The sequence below is a fragment of the Sapajus apella genome, unplaced genomic scaffold (assembly GCF_009761245.1).
Source record: "Sapajus apella isolate SASKATOON/1434 unplaced genomic scaffold, GSC_monkey_1.0 scaffold62, whole genome shotgun sequence".
Classification (NCBI taxonomy): Eukaryota; Metazoa; Chordata; class Mammalia; order Primates; family Cebidae; genus Sapajus; species Sapajus apella.
The window spans coordinates 4,773,552-4,791,157 of NW_022437002.1; the positions used below are offsets into that span (position 1 = coordinate 4,773,552).

A 17,606-nucleotide genomic window follows, 5' to 3' on the forward strand; every position below is an offset into this window, starting at 1 on the left:
TTTATTGGACTTTTGAGGGTCGGGGACCCCCAGTCTGAGTGTGATCTAGGAGTCTCCTCTGGGAACCCGGAGTTGAGTCCAGGGTCTGCCTGACTCCTGTTGCTGGGTGACCTTAGGCAAGGCCTTTCCCCTTTGAGCCCCTTCCCCACTGGTAAACTCTGGGGATCTAGTGCGCTGGTCTGGTCGGATCTGTTGGGGGCCTCCTGGCTCTGACCTGTGGGATTCCTGCAGACTCCCTGGGGCAGGAGCTCTGGCTGTTGACAAATGGGCTGAGGGAGGAAGAAAGGCAGGTTTCTGAACTGAAGACCCTGCTCCTGGGGCATGGCCCTTTAAAGGGCTTGTTTTGTTCCTGTCCCTTTATAAGGTGCTACCAAGGTCACATGACCCTCCCAGCGCTTTTGCTTATGTTGTGGGTTTCATTTAAAGCGGGGCTGGGGCTGCAAAGTGCTGACACAGTCCCCCATCCCCAGGATTAGATGGCCATCCCCTGTATGGGCGGGGCTTGTAACAGGATCCTTTGTAATGGATCCCTGGCTCCTCTGCTACAGGGGCCAGGGCCAGGGCTTCCAGGAGTGGGGGATACCTGGGACTTTTTCCCCAAGAGAGACTGGCGCTCCCTTGGGGAGTTGGAGGGGCCTGGGTCTTTCTTCTCCCCTCCCCTGCCCATCCTTCCATTAAGGGGCAGCCACATGGGTGAGTAGGGGACTCAGGAGGCCATCTCCTTGGTCTGCATCCCCCTTCCCCACCACCTAGGATTTTCTGGGAATCTGGCTGTAACTCCTGCCAGCTCCCTTGCCTTCCTAATTTTTCATGGTATCTTTTTCCTAGACCTGGGCCAAAGGGTTGCATGAAAAGGGTGGTTTGTTTTCCTGTGAAGTGGGGTTTTGGGTATGGAGGTGAGAGCAATGTATTTGCTATGGGCTATGTGTATGCTGGGGATGTCTTTTGTGGGACCCTGAGTGATGTGTGAGTACACAGTTGTATATATACTTGGTTACTGTTTGTTTATATACAGAGCAGGGACTGTGGGTGTTGTATGTTTACGTGCGGGCTGGATGTGCTCAGTGTGTACCTATGTGTGTTTATACTCGGATGCTCTTTTTTTATATACGTGAATGATGTCTGTGGGTGCTGTGTACATACTCAATAGACCTGTGTACCTGTGTGCCCTGCGTGTGGTGCCTTATATGGGGCCCTTTCTGTGGTGTGGGTACTCAGATATATGTACACTGGGGTGTAGTTTGTATATGTATAATGGGGACTGTGTGTGTTGAGTGCATACTCCAGAACTGTGGGTTATGTGTCCAGACTGGGGGAAGGGGGCATTGTTTGTGTATGCAAGGGTCGTGCGTAGTCTGGGGACCATGGATGCCCTTGCCGTGATACCTGTGCATCCCCAGGGCCCAGATGTCTTCACCTCATTTCCCTGCCTCCTCTCTCCAACTAGGCTCTGCCAAGGCTGAGAATGACAAACGTCTAAGTGTAGGGCACAGCCAGGGGCCAGGGTCTACAGTGGATGAGCACCAGGACAATGTCTTCTTCCCCAGTGGACGACCCCCACACCTGGAAGAGCTGCACACGCAGGCCCAGGAGGGGCTCCGCTCCCTCCAACACCAAGGTAACCTTCCCTTCAACTCCCCTCCCCTCTCCTCCCTCCAGTGCTGCTCTCTCAGCTCTCAAGGTCAGGGGCGTAACCCAACATACCCTTCTGGTGTCTTCCAGAGAAACAGAAACTGAATAAGGGTGGCTGGGACCATGGAGACACCCAGAGCATCCAGGTGAGCCCTGCCTTCAGCTCATTCCTGACTCTTCTCTCCCTGCTTAACTTATGGCAAGGATGTCTTAGAACCTTTCTGGGTCTCAGTTTCCTTCCTCTATCACAAAGGGCTATGCTAAATGACCCCTGAGGGTTAGTCCAAGGTTACTCAGTGCTAGGTGATGCTGGAGGGGATCTGTGAGTCAAAAGTTCTAGTGGGAGGCTGGGCGCAGTGGCTCACACCTGTGATCCCAGCACTTTGGGAGGCTGAAGCAGACGTATCACTTGAGGTCAGGAGTTCAAGACCAGCCTGGCCAAAATGGTAAAATCCCATCTGAACCAAAGATACAAAAATTAGCCAGATATGGTGGGAGGTACCTATAATCCCAGCTCCTTCAGAGGCTGAGGCAGGAGAATTGCTTGAACTTGGGAGGCGGAGGTTGCAGTACACCAAGATTGCACCACTGCAGTTCCACCCGGGCAACAGAGTGAGCCTCCATCTCAAAACAAGAATAAAAACCAAAACGTTCCAGTGGGAGCCCTGAAGAGGCAGCCCCACCCCACCTGGATCAGGGCCTGATCTTCTTCTTCCCTGATAGTCCTCCCGGACGGGGCCAGATGAAGACAACATCTCCTTCTGCAGCCAGACCACATCCTACTTGGCTGAGAGCTCCACAGCAGAGGACGCACTCTCCATTCGCTCGGAGATGATCCAGCGCAAAGGTGGATTCATGGGGAGGGGAGAGGGACGGTGGGCACTGTAGGGTCCCAGCTTCTGTTTTTTTCCTCCTTATCCGCTGTTTCGCCAGGCTCTTTGATTCAGTGAATTCAGAAAACACAGTACCCTGTGTCCTCTTGCACTTTCATGATATACACTGACTATAAAGCAGTTAAGAGTTAGAAAATCTTAACTCTTGGGGGCCTGGTATAACTACTTGCGAGTTGTGTGACCTTGGGAAAACCCTTAACCTCTTTGAACTTCTGTTTGATGTTTTATAAAAATGAGGATAAGTACCTTATTGGAATGAATGCCAAATGTTTAGCATGCCAACTAACACATAATAATATGTTCACTAAATAATAAGCTATCACTAAAGGGAAATTACCGTTGTTCACTTAATAGCCTTCCAAAAGTCTTATGGAAAAGAAGCCTCTAGCTTTGTTTAACCTAACCTTGCCCTTACCTACTTGACTGCAGAAACCATTTCTCGCAGAGCTCTTATTACAGAAGTAGTGCCCTGCAGAAAATGCCCTGAGTCCTTTTGCTCTAACAGTTTTTCTCTCCCTGGACTGGCCCCCAGGCTCCACCTTCCGACCCCATGACTCATTTCCCAAATCCGGAAAGTCAGGGCGGCGGCGGCGGGAGCGGCGGAGCACTGTGCTGGGACTCCCGCAGCATGTGCAGAAGGAGCTTGGTGAGCCCTGGGATAGGAGGGCAGTGGTGGTGGGTGGGGAGCCTTGGTCAACCCCTCTCTGCTGACCCCACCTCTTCCCCATCCCTTCCAGGCCTGCGGAATGAGCATGAAGCACCAAGCACGCCCCGGCCTCCTGGTGTGAGGGATGCTGTGCGCATCCCCACGGTGGATGGCCGCCCCCAAGGCACCTCAGGGATGGGGGCCCGGGTGTCCCTGCAGGCGCTGGAGGCGGAAGCAGAGGCTGGCGCTGAGACAGAGGCCATGCTGCAACGCCACATTGACCGTGTCTACCGGGATGATACCTTTGTTGGCCGGTCCACAGGCGCCCGGCCCCCACCATTGACCCGGCCCATGTCCCTAGCAGTGCCTGGACTGACAGGAGGGGCAGGGCCTGCAGAGCCCCTGAGCCCGGCCATGTCCATCTCCCCCCAGGCCACCTACCTGTCGAAGCTGATACCACATGCCGTGCTGCCACCTACAGTGGACGTGGTGGCCCTGGGCCGCTGCAGCCTGCGCACACTAAGCCGCTGCAGCCTGCACTCAGCCAGCCCGGCCTCCGTCCGCTCGCTGGGGCGCTTCTCCTCGGTCTCCAGCCCACCGCCCCGCAGCCGCCACCCTTCCTCCTCCAGTGACACCTGGAGCCACTCTCAGTCCTCTGACACCATTGTGTCTGATGGTTCCACCCTCTCTTCTAAGGGTGGCTCTGAGGGCCAGCTGGAGGGCTCTGTGGCTAGCAGTAGTGTGGCACCCCCTCCCCAGGGAGGCAGTGGGAGGGGCTCCCCCAGTGGGGGCAGCACTGCCGAGGCCTCAGACACACTCAGCATTCGGAGCAGTGGGCAGTTGTCTGGCCGGAGTGTGTCCCTACGTAAGCTGAAGCGGCCTCCACCCCCTCCCCGCCGGACCCACTCCCTCCATCAGCGGGGCTTAGCCATGCCTGACGGGCCCTTAGGGTTGCCCCCAAAGCCTGAGCGTAAGCAGCAGCCCCAGCTGCCTCGGCCACCCACCACTGGTGGCTCAGAAGGGGTGGGGGCAGCACCCTGTCCATCCAACCCAGCGAACAGCTGGGTGGCCTGCTTGTCTCCAGGTGGCCCCCGGCCGCCCCCTACGCTCCCCAGAACGGACGCTTTCACCCTCCAGTGGATACTCTAGCCAAAGTGGTACTCCCACCCTCCCTCCCAAGGGCCTGGCAGGTGCCCCTGCTTCGCCAGGCAAGGCCCAGCCCCCTAAGCCAGAGCGTGTCACGTCGCTTCGCTCCCCTGGGGCCTCCGTGTCCTCTTCTCTCACGTCTCTGTGTTCCTCCTCCTCTGACCCAGCCCCCTCAGACCGCTCTGGGCCACAGATGTTGACCCCCCTGGGTGACAGGTTTGTCATACCTCCTCACCCTAAGGTGCCTGCCCCCTTCTCCCCACCTCCCTCCAAGCTCAAGAGCCCCAACCTAGCTGCCCCTGCTCCGGCTACCCCTGCTGCAGTTACTGCGCCTGTCTCTACCACTGATGCAGGTCCTCAGTCCCCTTCCGTTCCCCAGACATCCTTGACCCCACTGCAGGAGTCTCCCATCGTCTCCAAAGACCAGTCGCCCCCACCGTCCCCACCCCCATCTTATCATCCACCCCCACCACCCACTAGGAAGCCAGAGGTGGTTGTGGAGGTGCCATCTGTTCCAGAGACTGCTGAGGAGCCCCTCCAAGATCCCAACTGGCCCCCACCTCCACCCCCTAACCCTGAGGAGCAGGACCTGTCCATGGCTGACTTCCCTCCACCGGAGGAGGCCTTTTTCTCTGTGGCTGGCCCTGAGCCTGCAGGCCCTTCAGGCTCCCCAGAGCTTGTCAGCTCCCCGGCTGCTTCGTTCTCAGCTATTGCTTCACAGAGTCAGCCCCCGGGTAGTTCAGACCCTCCTCTCGCTCCACCAGCCCTAGCTCCACCAGCCCCAGCTCCTGCTAGTTCTGCCCCAGGGCTTGTGGCCAAGCTCCCTCAGAAGGAACCAGTGGGCAGCAGCAAGGGTGGTGGGCCTCCCAGGGAGGACACGGGTGCGCTCCTGGTCACGCCCTCGCTCCTGCAGATGGTGCGGCTGCGCTCCGTGGGTGCTCCAGCAGGGGCTCCCAACCCGGCACTGGGGCCATCGGCCCCCCAGAAGCCACTACGAAGGGCCCTGTCAGGGCGGGCCAGCCCGGCGCCTGCCCCCTCCTCAGGGCTCCATGCTGCCGTCCGACTCAAGGCCTCCAGCCTGGCCACCAGCGAGGGCCTCTCAAGTGCCCAGCCCAATGGACCACCTGAGGCAGAGCCACGGCCTCCTCAGTCCCCTGCCTTGATGGCCAGCTTCATCTTCTCCAAGGGCACTAAGAAGCTGCAGCTGGAGCGGCCCGTGTCCCCTGAGACCCAGGCTGACCTCCAGCGGAATCTGGTGGCTGAACTCCGGAGCATCTCAGAACAGCGGCCATCCCAGGCCCCAAAGAAGTCACCTAAGGCTCCCCCGCCTGTGGCCCGCAAGCCATCTGTGGCAGTCCCTCCACCTGCCTCCCCCAGTTACCCTCGAGCTGAGCCCCTTACTGCTCCTCCCACCAACGGGCTCCCTCACACCCAGGACAGGACTAAGGGGGAGCTGGCAGAGAATGGAGGTGTCGTGCAGCTGGTGGGCCCAGAGGAGAAGATGGGCCTCCCAGGCTCAGGTACAGTGGGGTCCCATTGCTGATGCAGGAAAGCAGGAATCTGAAGACCTGCGGTGGGGGGGTTTGCTCTTGGATCTTTAACTTTTCTGGTCTGAGGATGCGTGGGAAGGGTGAGCTGTCACCCTTGCTGGGCCCCAGAGGAGGAGAATGGTGTGTGAGCTTCAGGCCTACTGTGTTAGAATTCTGACTACCCCTTTCCCTACCCTTCCTAGCTACATTGTAAAGTGTGGGGAAGTGACACCTATTATAGTGTCAGAACATATGTAAGGTGTCCAGCCCAGTGCTTCAGGCACAGTAAGTCAAAGGTTTAAGAAGGTTGGGTGAGGGTATTCCTTGTTGGGCTCTTCGTGCCAGAACCAAGCCAGGAGGCCCCTTGCTAAGTGTCCCTTCTTTTTCTCCCCCAGACTCACAGAAGGAGCTGGCCTGACCACCAGGCACCTCACTGGCACTGCTGACCCATCCCAGAAACACAATCTCAGGGACCCGAGCAGCTCCAAGGACGAGGATACAGCAGACACAACCTAATAGAGAGGGCGCCTGCAGCCTTAACCTCCACGGCCTTCGATACTTATGCAAGCCTGGTGTTGCTCCTGTCCTCCGAATCATCCCGCGCTCATGCCTTTTCCCGAATGGGTTCACCTCCGGCAGTTGCCGCTTCAATCTTGGCCTTAGCCTCATTTTGAAGGAGGTAGCTGGTGGGAGAGGGTGCCTACGCCCCCTGCTGGTCCTGAGGCCTCAGAGTTGGGAGCAGGACACCTTACCTGAGTTTGTTTCATTTTTTTTCATGTCCAAACCATGCACATACTATAGTCCAGAATCAAAGCACTTTTGAAAGTGGCTGCATGGCCATCCTCCAGGGCCCAGGAAGCCGCATTCCAAGGGCCTGTTTACATAGCAGTGGAATCCATTCCCGGCAGCCAGCCCATAGCTTGGGACCAGTCTGTGCCCTTCTCCCCAATCCAGTTTACTCCTCTTGGTTCTTGGAGGTGGCCAAGTCATTATGTTCCCACAGGCTTCCCTAGGCTGGGGGCAGGGGTGGGGCTGTGGAATTCCAAAGCACAAAAGGTGCAGAGGGGACTAGCCTTCCTGTGCCTCAACTCACCAACCAACCCCCTGCCTTCCAGTTTTGCCAGGTGCTGCATGCCAGGGACAAGTAGGAGACTGCCAGGGCCCAAAGAGATAGGTGAGCAGAGCAGTAGAGTCGCCTTGGGGCACTTGGCAGTGTCCAGCACCTGCACCTTGCCTACTTGAGCACGCTAGGGTGGCTGGGCACCCAGCACTTCAGAGGCAGGAGCCTTTGGGCTGAGCAAGCACCGAGAAGGTGGATGGAAGGGAGCACCTGGTGGCGGAGAGCTTCCTTGGGCAGTGGGCCCAGGCCTGGCCCTCTGGACTTCATTCTCTGACCTTTCTACTCATTTCGGTGCATGTCCTTTCTGCAGCTGCCTTTCAGCACATGTGGTTCCACTGCGGGGAGCTGACGCTGAGTGACAAGGATGGGAAGCCACAGGTGCATTTTACTCATCTTCCCTAGTCAGTGAGGGGCATCCAGTGCTCTAGGGCAGGCTGGGTGGTGGTCCCCTAGGTATCAGGCTCTCCTACCACACTCTCCTCCAGGAATGTTAACCTTTCTATTTTCAGCCTGTGCCACCTGTCTAGGCAAGCTGGCTTCCCCATTGGCCCCTGTGGCTCCACAGCAGTGTGGCTGCCCCTCAGGGCCACCCCTTCTTTCTTGATCCTCTTTCCTCAACAGTGACTTGGGCTTGAATCTGGCAAGGAACCTTGCTTTTAGCTTCACCACTAGGGAGAGAGGTTGACATGACCCCCCCCACCCCCGCTCACCAATAGCTGGAAACAGAGGGGATGTGGTGAGAGCGTTCCTCTGGCCCCCTCCAGGGCTTTTTCAGCTTGTCACTACTGTCTTCTCCCTGTAGCTAATCAAACAATGTCCTTCCCTTGCTTGTGGGCAGTGGAGAGTGCTGCTGGGTGTATGCCGTGCCTGCCCACTGAGTTGGGGAAAGAGGATAATCAGTGAGCACTGTTCTGCCCAGAGCTCCTGATCCACCCCACCCCCTAGGATCCACGACTGAGTCAAAGCTGCATGAAACCAGGTCCTGGCAGCAAACTAGGACCTGCTGGAGGCAGGAGGGAGCCTGACTTCTGTCTGTCCCTCCCCTCCTCCAACGTTACTGGAACTCTATCCTGTTAGGATCTTCTGAGCTTGTTTCACTGCTGGGTGGGACAGAGGACAAAGGGGAAGGGAGGGTCTAGAAGAGGCAACCCTTCTTCGTCCTCTGGGGTAAAAAAGCTTGACATAGAGCAAATGGAGACCAAAAGCCTCTGATTTTTAATTTCCATAAAATGTTAGAAGTATATATATACATATATATATTTCTTTAAATTTTTGAGTCTTTGATATGTCTAAATAAAAAAATCCATTCCCTCTGCCCTGAAGCCTGAGTGAGACACATGAAAAAAACTGTGTTTCATTTAAAGGTGTTAATTAAATGATTGAAACTTGGCTGTGGCTGCTGCTGCTTAATGAGGGAGGGACAGGGCAGTGGTCTGGGCCCACATTTAGAAGGGAAAATGTTTTCTGCACACATTGGACCCAAGTGTGGGCCTCTTCTGCTTACTACTACCAAAGGGACAGTCAAGGTGTCTCGTCCATCCAAGCCCCCATTACAGGGTTAAGGAACCCCAGGCTAAGTGAGGGGCCAGCAGCTGCCTCACACTTGTGTTCTCTCCTGAGATGGTCCAGCTCATAGACAGGCCACATCCAGACACCCTTGTTCAGACATTTTATTTGAATTTATGACAGTGATGGGGATTTGACTGAGATGCCTTATGAAGTATCCTACCCACTCTAAAGACAGAATCACTCTCTGCCACCCATGCTGCCTGATGCTAACAGCATGCAGCTGGTTTATGGAGTGTCCCAGCCTAGCTGGATCAAGGGAAATTCCAGGAGCCCTGGGGTAGGCCCTGCCCCCCCAGTGCCAAGCCTCAGGCTAAGAAGACGTCGGGAAAGCTGCCAACCACTTGGTAGACCACTAGGTTCTGTTTTCCCTTCCCTTTCCTTTTCAAATCCCACAATTTCCTGTTGGGGAGAAGCTGTAATTAGCCCAGTCCGGGTACTAGATCCCAGCTAGAGGTGCAGCTGCTAGGGTAACTCCAAGAAAACCTGGGCACCAATATTTTTCCAATTACAAGGACTGTGGCATAAATTTTTAAATGAGTTATATCGAAAACAGATTTCTCAAGTCAGCTTCAAGGGAAAAAGGTAGGGCTGGACTCCCTGCTGCTGCCCAGCCCTTGTTAGGGGTCAGTCTCTCACTGTAGCCAGACCGGAAGATCCTGGGTTCTGGGGAGGGTGAGCTGCCCCTTATTGAGTTCTGCACCTAATAAAGAGTCCAAACCCGCTGCTGTCCTGAAAGATGGGTAAACAGGGATGGAGCAGACTGAAGACACAAGATCAGCAGACTGATGGATGGAGCACATTGAAGACACAGCAGATGACTCAGTGGTGGGAGAAGGGAGGAAGACACTGGGCTGGCTAGCTAATGTTCCCCCCTTTCAGCGATTTACAGGAAATGGACCCCAGCTTGGTAATGAAGTTGGTTTGTTTCCACTGTGCGATGCACTCCTCAGATATTTTAAAGTCAGCCTGGACAAGATAGATAACAAAAAAAGATTTTAATGACGGTGGTGGGACTACAAGAAAACTCTTATATACCAGCAGGGTAAGCTGGCTCAGCTTTTCTAAGAGATGCTTGTCAAAAGCTTTCATGTTCATATTTTTGACTCAAGTAAGTTCATCTTAGGGAAGTTTAAGAATATAATCCTAAGTGCAAAGGCCTATGTACCCAGACATCTGTCACATCATTCTAATAGTGAAAAACTCAGAATAACCTCGATGTCTAGTAAGGTTTAGATTTTGATAATTATGTTAGAATACTATACAGTGCAACCCCCTTCAACGTTTTAAGAAGATGGGGAAATTTTTTATGCATAAAGATAAATTTAAAAATCATTCCCAGCACTTTGGGAGGCCGAGGGGTGGATCACCTGAGGTCAGGAGTTTGAGACAAGCCTAGCCAACATACACTCTAGCCTGGGCAACAGAGCAAGACTTTGCCTTGGAAAAAATAAAAATCATGGCCAGGTACAGCAGTAGCTCATGCCTATATATAATTCCAGTGCTTTGTGAGGCCAAGGCGGGAGAATCACTTGAGTCCAGGAGGTTAACAGGCTTGAGGTTACAGGAAGCTATGATGGTACCACTGTAATCCAGGTCAGGTGACAGAGACCCTGTTTCTAATTAATAAACAGACTACCACTCCAAGCACAGCAAAAGACCAGAAGGAAATAATCACTAATTACATTCTTTAGTATCTCTAGGTGGCAGAACTAGGATATTTTGTTTTATTCATTTTTCTCCTATATTTTAGACATTTTCTTTTTTTTTTTGAGACGGAGTTTCACTCATGTTACCCAGGTTGGAGTGCAATGGCACGATCTTGGCTCACCGCAACCTCAGCCTCCTGGGTTCAGGCAATTCTCCTGCCTCAGCCTCCTGAGTAGCTGGGATTACAGGCACGCACCACCATGCCCAGCTAATTTTTTGTATTTTTAGTAGAGACGGGGTGTTGACCAGGATGGTCTCGATCTCTTGACCTTGTGATTCACCCGCCTCGGCCTCCCAAAGTGCTGGGATTACAGGCTTGAGCCACCGTGCCCGGCCTATTTTAGACATTTTCTACCATGAAAATTTATTTTATATCAGAAAAAAGAGATTCAAAAAGACTAGAAAACCAGGAAAGCAGGGAGTGGGCAAAGCAAATGGCCTCATGCAGGAGGTTGGAGAGTGGAAACTACTCTCAATGTCCTCCAGAAGCACTCGTATAACTAAAGAAATACGGTATTAGGCCGGGCGCAGTGGCTCAAGCCTGTAATCCCAGCACTTTGGGAGGTCGAGGCGGGTGGATCACGAGGTCAAGAGATCGAGACCATCCTGGTCAACATGGTGAAACCCCGTCTCTACTAAAAATACAAAAAAACATTAGCTGGGCATGGTGGCGTGTGCCTGTAATCCCAGCTACTCAGGAGGCTGAGGCAGGAGAATTGCCTGAACCCAGGAGGCGGAGGTTGCGGTGAGCCGAGATCGCGCCATTGCACTCCAGCCTGGGTAACAAGAGTGAAACTCTGTCTCAAAAAAAAAAAAAAAAATACGGTATTAACTAGAAAGAGTCACACGATTGTTAGTTCCATGAGGAGAGTCAACTCCTGCTGCTTTATTCACTGGCATGGCCCAAGCACCCAGAACAGCACCTGAAACCTACATTATGGACTTGGTATTTGTTAAATGAATGAATGAATGAATTCAGGGATTGCTGGGGCAGGTCAGATCTTCACTGTCCAGAAGACAAGGAGACAATGAGTGCTCTAAACTCAAGGTGGGCAGGAGAGACCCTGGGAGGGTTCTGATCCTGGCCTCAACATTTCTTTCTTTTTTGAGATGGAATTTTGCACAGTTGCCAGGCTGGAGTGCAATGGCGCAATCTTGGCTCACTGCAACCTCCACCTCCCAGGTTCAAGCGATTCTTCTGCCTCAGCCTCTTGTCTGATTGCAGGTGCCCACCACCATGCCCAGCTAATTTTTTGTATTTTTAGTAGAGACGAGATTTTACCATGTTGGCCAGGTTGGTCTTGAACTCCTGACTTCAGGTGATCTGCCTGCCTTGGCCTCCCAAAATGCTGGGATTCCAGGTGTTAGTCACCGTGCCCGGCTGTGGCCTCATAATTTCTGATGACCCTATGTGGCCTTGTCAGGTATCTTGCCAGGTAAAATGGGGATAATCTCCTAACACAGACAGAAGATCAAATGAAGAAATGTCTGAAGTCCCTCACACAGGGCCTCAAATGATCTGTCAGAGATGCGAAGTCCTAAGACACCCATGTTCCTCAGGCACCTTGAATTCAGAAAGGTCTGGAGAGAAGGAGGAAGAGAGGGGCTCAAATGCAGGAACTCCCAACTGGGAGAGGGGCAGCCATGGCTTCAGTAGTAGGACAGTCTGGGGACACAGTCCAGGCAGCCCAGCTAAGAAGGGGAATTACAGCTGTTTACCTGCAACTTCTCAAAGACCTTCTTCTTGGGCTTGAGCTCCTCATCTGGTTGGCCCTTTTCATAGCCCTTCACAAACACTCGCTCACCAGGAGCAGAGCCTGCTGGAGGGTCCAGAGGTTCAACCTGGCGGTTTATCCCTTCTCTGGGAAGACACACAGGACAAGGGAAGGGTGAGGCTATGGATGGCTTCCAGTAACTGTGGAGGCCAAAGCAATCCCAGCCTTCACACTGGGGCCCTAATGGGATTTAGGGCATCCTTCGTATCAGAGCCCCAGGAGGTCTTCTTATCTTGCTACATATTTGCATGTCATCAGGGTTAGATTAACCCAAGATATACAAAAATCCTGTGTCAGGAGAGATACCAAAATCTGTCTTTCTAGGGGAGGAAGTATAAAATAGCATAGCAAGGACTTCATAGCCATCAGAACTGGGATTTGAATCCCTGCGCCAGTCCTTACTAGTAGTAAGACTTGGGCATGTACTGCTTTGAGTCCTCCATTTCTATTTTAACAAAATTAACTGAAGGTAAATGCTTCATTGACAGTACTTGTACGATAAGTCCTTCATGCATCAACTTTTGGCATCATTGAGGAAGAGGCACGTGTTCTCAGAGCTTCCACCTGGCGTGTGGAAGGACGTCATATGGGACGATTCCTCACTGTTCCTGGCCTCCCCAGGTTCTGTGCCCCACCCCAAGTCCTCACTCACATAGAAGCACACAGAAGCATGCCTTGGGACTCGACTCCTCTCATCTTCTGGGGTTTCAGGTTGCACAGCACCACTACCAGCCTGCCCTGCAGCTCCTCCTTGGGCACATACTGTACCAGGCCGCTCACCACAGTCCGTGGTTCAGCTTCCCCCACGTCAATCTTCTCCACATACAGGCTGTCTGCATCTGGGTGCTGCCAGCAAGAGATGTCAGGAGGAAGAAGATCATCATCAATTAGAGGAGCAGCCTGGTGAACTCTCAGATTCCAGTAAGGAACGTCCACTCTTTATAGAGGCCCCTGGAAGGACCCTCTAGAGCTAACTTTCTTTCCAGGTCTCAGATAGCAGACAGGAGAATGGGCTCTGAAGGTATATTCTGCTCTCAACTGAGGCCAGATTTGAGTAAAATGGACCTAGAAGCTTGGGTAAGAGGAGGGAGGATCTTTAATAGAGATGCAATGGCCCAGACTGTCTAGATGGCTACCATTATGGTGCGTGTGCTGCACCACATAGGTCCTAGGTGGGCTGGGAGATGGGAGGGGCACAACTGCTGGCCTTGCCATCTGATGCAGGTGCACCAGCATTGATCTCAGGGTAGTTTTGGTGGTTAGGGTATACAGTGAAAAGCAAATCAATGCTCAAGGGAAAAGAAGCCCAGAACAATGGTTCCAGGCCACTGGAACCAAAATCTTCTGTCTCTGGGAAAAAGGAAATCTTCCCTCTACCACTTTCTGAAGGGGGCCAAGTGGCCCATCCAAGATAAGGCCTGTAGCTAGTCCAGGCAGGCTGGCAGAGACCAGGTGAGTTAATCAGACCAAATTTAACAGACAAACATGTTCCTTTAACATCTGCACCCCTTGCTGAGTTCCTGGCTGTGTTTGGTTGCATAATGTCCACAGGCAACAATTGCAACAGAAGGCCTGATGCCTGGAACTAGACACCTGCACTCTGACTTGCAATATGACCTCAGGATGTTACTTCCCATCTCCAGGCCACGTTTCCTCCAGATGGAAACAGACAAACCTGACCCAATCTGCCTCTCTGTGATGTGGTAAAAAATGAGTACCTTCTCCACAGTGATGATTTTCCCCACACGGATATCCAGCCGGGATGGGATGACCTCCTCTGGTTCTGAATTCTTGGCAGGGCCTTTGGCCATTGGCTCTGGGAATGAGAAGAACCCCATGAGGTAGAATTCTTCCCCATGGAAGGTCAGCTGCTGATCCCACCACGTGAAGACACTGAGATTAGGCAAGATTTAGTGTAGAATCCTGAGTCTAAACACTGAATTATAGTTTCTTTAACACTGGGTTGGCAACCTATCAGGCATGACATATCTGATTTTCATCTGTTCTCTCCCTCAATTATTAGACTAGAGAGGAGGGAGCAGTGGTAGCTTTGCCTCTTTTAGGTATTTCTATTCATGAATTCCATATAGAATTAACTGAGTCTGGCCAGGTGTTGTGGCTCACACTTACAATCCTAGCACTTTGGGAGGCTGAGGGGGGAAGACTGCTTAAGCCCAGGAGTTTAAGACCAATCTGGGCAATAGAGCAAGACCCTGTTTTTGACAAAAAACAAAAAACAAAACCCATAATTTACTGAGTTTTTTTCTGGAAGGGTCACATGAAGCTATCAATGCCAATATCTCAGCATCATGCATATCTGGATGGCCAACTAAGAGCAAGGTCCATGCATATAGAAGGAAATGGGGAGAATCTAAAGATAAGCTTCTCTCTCTTTTTTTGTTTTTTGAGATTGAGTTTCACTCTTGTTGCCAGGCTGGACTGCAATGGCATGATCTCGGCTCACTGCAACCTCCCCCTCCCAGGTTGAAGCCATTCTCCTGCCTGCCTCAGCCTCCCAAGTAGCTGGGATTACAGGTATGCGCCACCACGCCCAGCTAATTTTTTGTATTTTTAGTAGAGACGGGGTTTCTCCATGCTGGTCAGGCTGGTCTTGAACTCCTGACCTCAGGTGATCCTCCTGCCTCAGCCTCCCAAAGTGCTGGAATTACAGGTGTGATTCACCGCACCCAGCAAGATAAGCTTCTGTAAGCTCTGTAGGCTCTGCCCAAGCAGCTGTATAAGAGACTACTGATATCCTATATACCAGATGGGTATAACAGGTCTAACCCAATCTCTTTTTTTTTTTGAGACAGTCTCACTCTGTTGTCCAAGCTGGAGTGCAATGGTGCAATCATGGCTCACTGCAGCCTCAACTTCCCCATGCTCAGGTGGTCCTCTGACCTCAGCCTCCTGAGTAGCTGGGACTACAGGCATGTGCTACTATGCCCAGCTAAATATTTTTTTTTCTGGGTAGAGACTGAGTTTTGGTCTCTAACTTTTGGGCTCAAGTGATGTGCCTGCTTCAGCCTTCCAAAGTGTTAAGATTACATGTGTGAGCCAGTGTGTCTGGCCCCAATCACTATCTTTGTTTTTTATTTTTTGAGACAGAGTCTTACTCTGTCACCCAGGCTGGAGTGGTGTTGTAATCTCAGCTCACTGCAACCTCCGCCTCCCAGGTTCAAGCGATTCTCCTGCCTCAGCCTCCCGAGTTGCTGGGACTATAGGCACAAGCCACCACGCCCGGCTAATTTTTGTCTTTTTAGTAGAGATGAGGTTTCACCATGTTAGCCAGGATGGTCTCAATCTCCTGACTTCATGATCCACTCGCCTCAGCCTCCCAAAGTGCTGGGATTACAGGTGTGAGCCACCGCACCCGGCCCCCAATCACTCTTTAATGAAGAGGTAGAAGGACCAAAGTCCTTATGCCAGCAGCTCTCAGTAGTGCTGGTACAAAAGGATGTGATCACTTCCTTGTGTTAACCAAACCCAAATCAAAATGACAAGTTCCATTCTAGGAGCCAGTAGGATGTGACATTCCTGCACTTCAGATCCCCTGGGTTCTTGTGCCCTCAATCTTAAGACAGGCATTTTTCCAAGGCTCATTGACAAGCTCTGTCTCCTGACAATGTCAGTCCCTCTCTAGCTGGCCTTACTCTGCTTTGAGGGATCTGGGTAGGCAGCGCTGGCCAGTTTCTTCAGGGCAGGGGTATTAAACTTTTCCCGGATTGGATCTAGCAACTTGTTCAGTGCAACTTCAACAGAATTCTTCAGGTCTCCAGGATGTACAACCTGCAGAATCAAACAAGACCCAGTGAGATGAGGTCTAGAACAGGGCACAGGACACCTGAATCCAGGCAAGTAGGATCAAGATAGTCTTTCCCAGCAGTCCTTTTTTTTCTTTAATTTTTTTATTTTTATTTTTTGAGACAGTTTTGCTCTTGCTACCTAGGCTGAAGTGCAATGGCGCGATCTCAGCTCACCGCAACTTCCACCCCTTGGGTTCAAGCACTTCTCCTGCCTCAGCCTCCAGAGTAGCTGGGACTACAGGCATGCGCCACCACGCCCAGCTAATTTTTGTATTTTTAGTAGAGATGGGTTTTCACCATGTTGACCAGGATGGTCTCAATCTCTTGACCTCGTGATCTACCTGCCTCGGCCTCCCAATGTGCTGGGATTATAGGCGTGAGCCACCGTGCCCGGCCTTCCCAGCAGTCTTATTTGATCCTTGTGATAATCTTGTGAGGTAGATAGAGAGAAGGGAAAACAGATCCAGAAAGGCTACTGTGTCCGAAATTCAAGTCTTTTGATTCTGAAGTCTACACTAACTTTAGGAGCTGAATGTACTTGTTAGTCTAATTCTTCTAGTCTCTCCATTTACGCTTAGAGTAGGGTCGTAGACCAAGTGGTATTTACAAGCAGAGAAACATTCACATAGGTAACCCAAGGCCTAAAGACAACTTGGGGGAGAGAGCTGAGTAAGAAGAAAGAGGAAGGGCTTTGGAATTTGACAGACCCAGATTAGATTCCCAGCTAGCCGTGTGTGACCCCAAACCAGGCACATAACCCCTCTAAGCTTTGGCTGCTTCTTTTTTTCTTTTTGTAGAGACAGGGTCTTGCTATGTTACCCAGGCCGGTCTTCGACTCCTGGGTTCAGGCAATCCACTTGCCTCTGCCTCCCAAAGCGCTGGGATTACAGGCATGAGCCACTGCACCCGGCCACTGTTGGCTTTGTTATTTATAAAGTGAGGCTAACAATAGCTGTATCTCACAGGATGGGGATGAGGGTTAAATCACTGAATGTGGGTGAAAATGATGAGAACACTGCTGGTACATGGTAATAGTTCAGTAATTTCATTTTATTCCTTGTGTCCTGTGACTGCCCCCCACCACCTTCTTTTTTGAGACGGAGTCTTGCTCTGTTGCCCAGGCTGGAGTGCAGTGGCGTGATCTTGGCTCACTGCAACCTCCACCTCCCGGGTTCAAGCAATACTCCTGCCTCAGCCTCCTGGGTAGCAGGACTACAGGTGCACACTGCCACACCCAGCTGATTTTTTGTATTTTAGTAGAGATGGGGTTTCACCGTGTTGCCCAGGCTGGTCGCCAGCTCCTGAGCTCGGGCAATCCGCCTGCCTCGGCCTCCCAAAGTGGTGGGATTACAGATGTGAGCCACCATGCCCAGCCAACTGCCCTTTTTTATATCTCAAATCTGGTAATAAGAATCTTGTAGATATTCTGAGGGGACATCTCTTAGGAATGAACTCTTTTAATACAACAATGCCAACATTTTTGCTTCTGATTTCCTTAGGAATATTTAATTTTAATAAAAAGCTCTAGGGTGCTGCTGTCAAATATGGTGGCTACTAGCCTTGTGTGGGTATTTAAATGTAAACTAAAATTCAGTTATTCAGCTGTACGTGCCACACTGTAAGTGCTCAACAGCTCATGTGGCTTCTGTGTCAGGAGTACAGATAGGACGTATACATCACCACAGAAAGTACTGTTGGATAACATGGCTGCAGACCTTTTTCTGGAGGCATTTCATCTATTCCTAATTTTTTATTTTTGGGACATGGTTTCGCTCTGCCACAC

General features: G+C 51.9%; 2 protein-coding genes across 3 annotated transcripts in view; one reads left to right on the forward strand and one right to left on the reverse strand.

Moving 5' to 3' along the window:
• The window catches only part of KIAA1522 (KIAA1522 ortholog), a 33,266-nt gene extending 24,911 nt beyond the window's left edge, over nt 1-8,355 (forward strand). The window contains 7 exon segments of the mRNA XM_032246782.1: nt 1,448-1,618; nt 1,723-1,778; nt 2,356-2,479; nt 3,058-3,171; nt 3,263-4,275; nt 4,277-5,837; nt 6,242-8,355. Of these exon segments, the coding sequence (XP_032102673.1) occupies nt 1,448-1,618; nt 1,723-1,778; nt 2,356-2,479; nt 3,058-3,171; nt 3,263-4,275; nt 4,277-5,837; nt 6,242-6,264 (3,062 nt within the window). The 3' untranslated portion in view covers nt 6,265-8,355.
• A 263-nt stretch (nt 8,356-8,618) lies between these two features.
• YARS1 (tyrosyl-tRNA synthetase 1) overlaps nt 8,619-17,606 on the reverse strand; it is a 43,185-nt gene continuing 34,197 nt past the window's right edge. The window contains exons 9-13 of one of the 2 annotated variants that reach the window (XM_032246783.1): nt 15,671-15,806; nt 13,736-13,833; nt 12,670-12,863; nt 11,962-12,103; nt 8,619-9,501 (exon numbers count right to left, since the gene is read on the reverse strand). In XM_032246783.1, the coding sequence (XP_032102674.1) occupies nt 9,391-9,501; nt 11,962-12,103; nt 12,670-12,863; nt 13,736-13,833; nt 15,671-15,806 (681 nt within the window). In that variant the 3' untranslated portion in view covers nt 8,619-9,390. Of the gene's footprint in view, nt 9,502-11,575; nt 11,824-11,961; nt 12,104-12,669; nt 12,864-13,735; nt 13,834-15,670; nt 15,807-17,606 lie in introns of those variants that run through there. The other variant, XM_032246784.1, reaches the window with a different exon arrangement.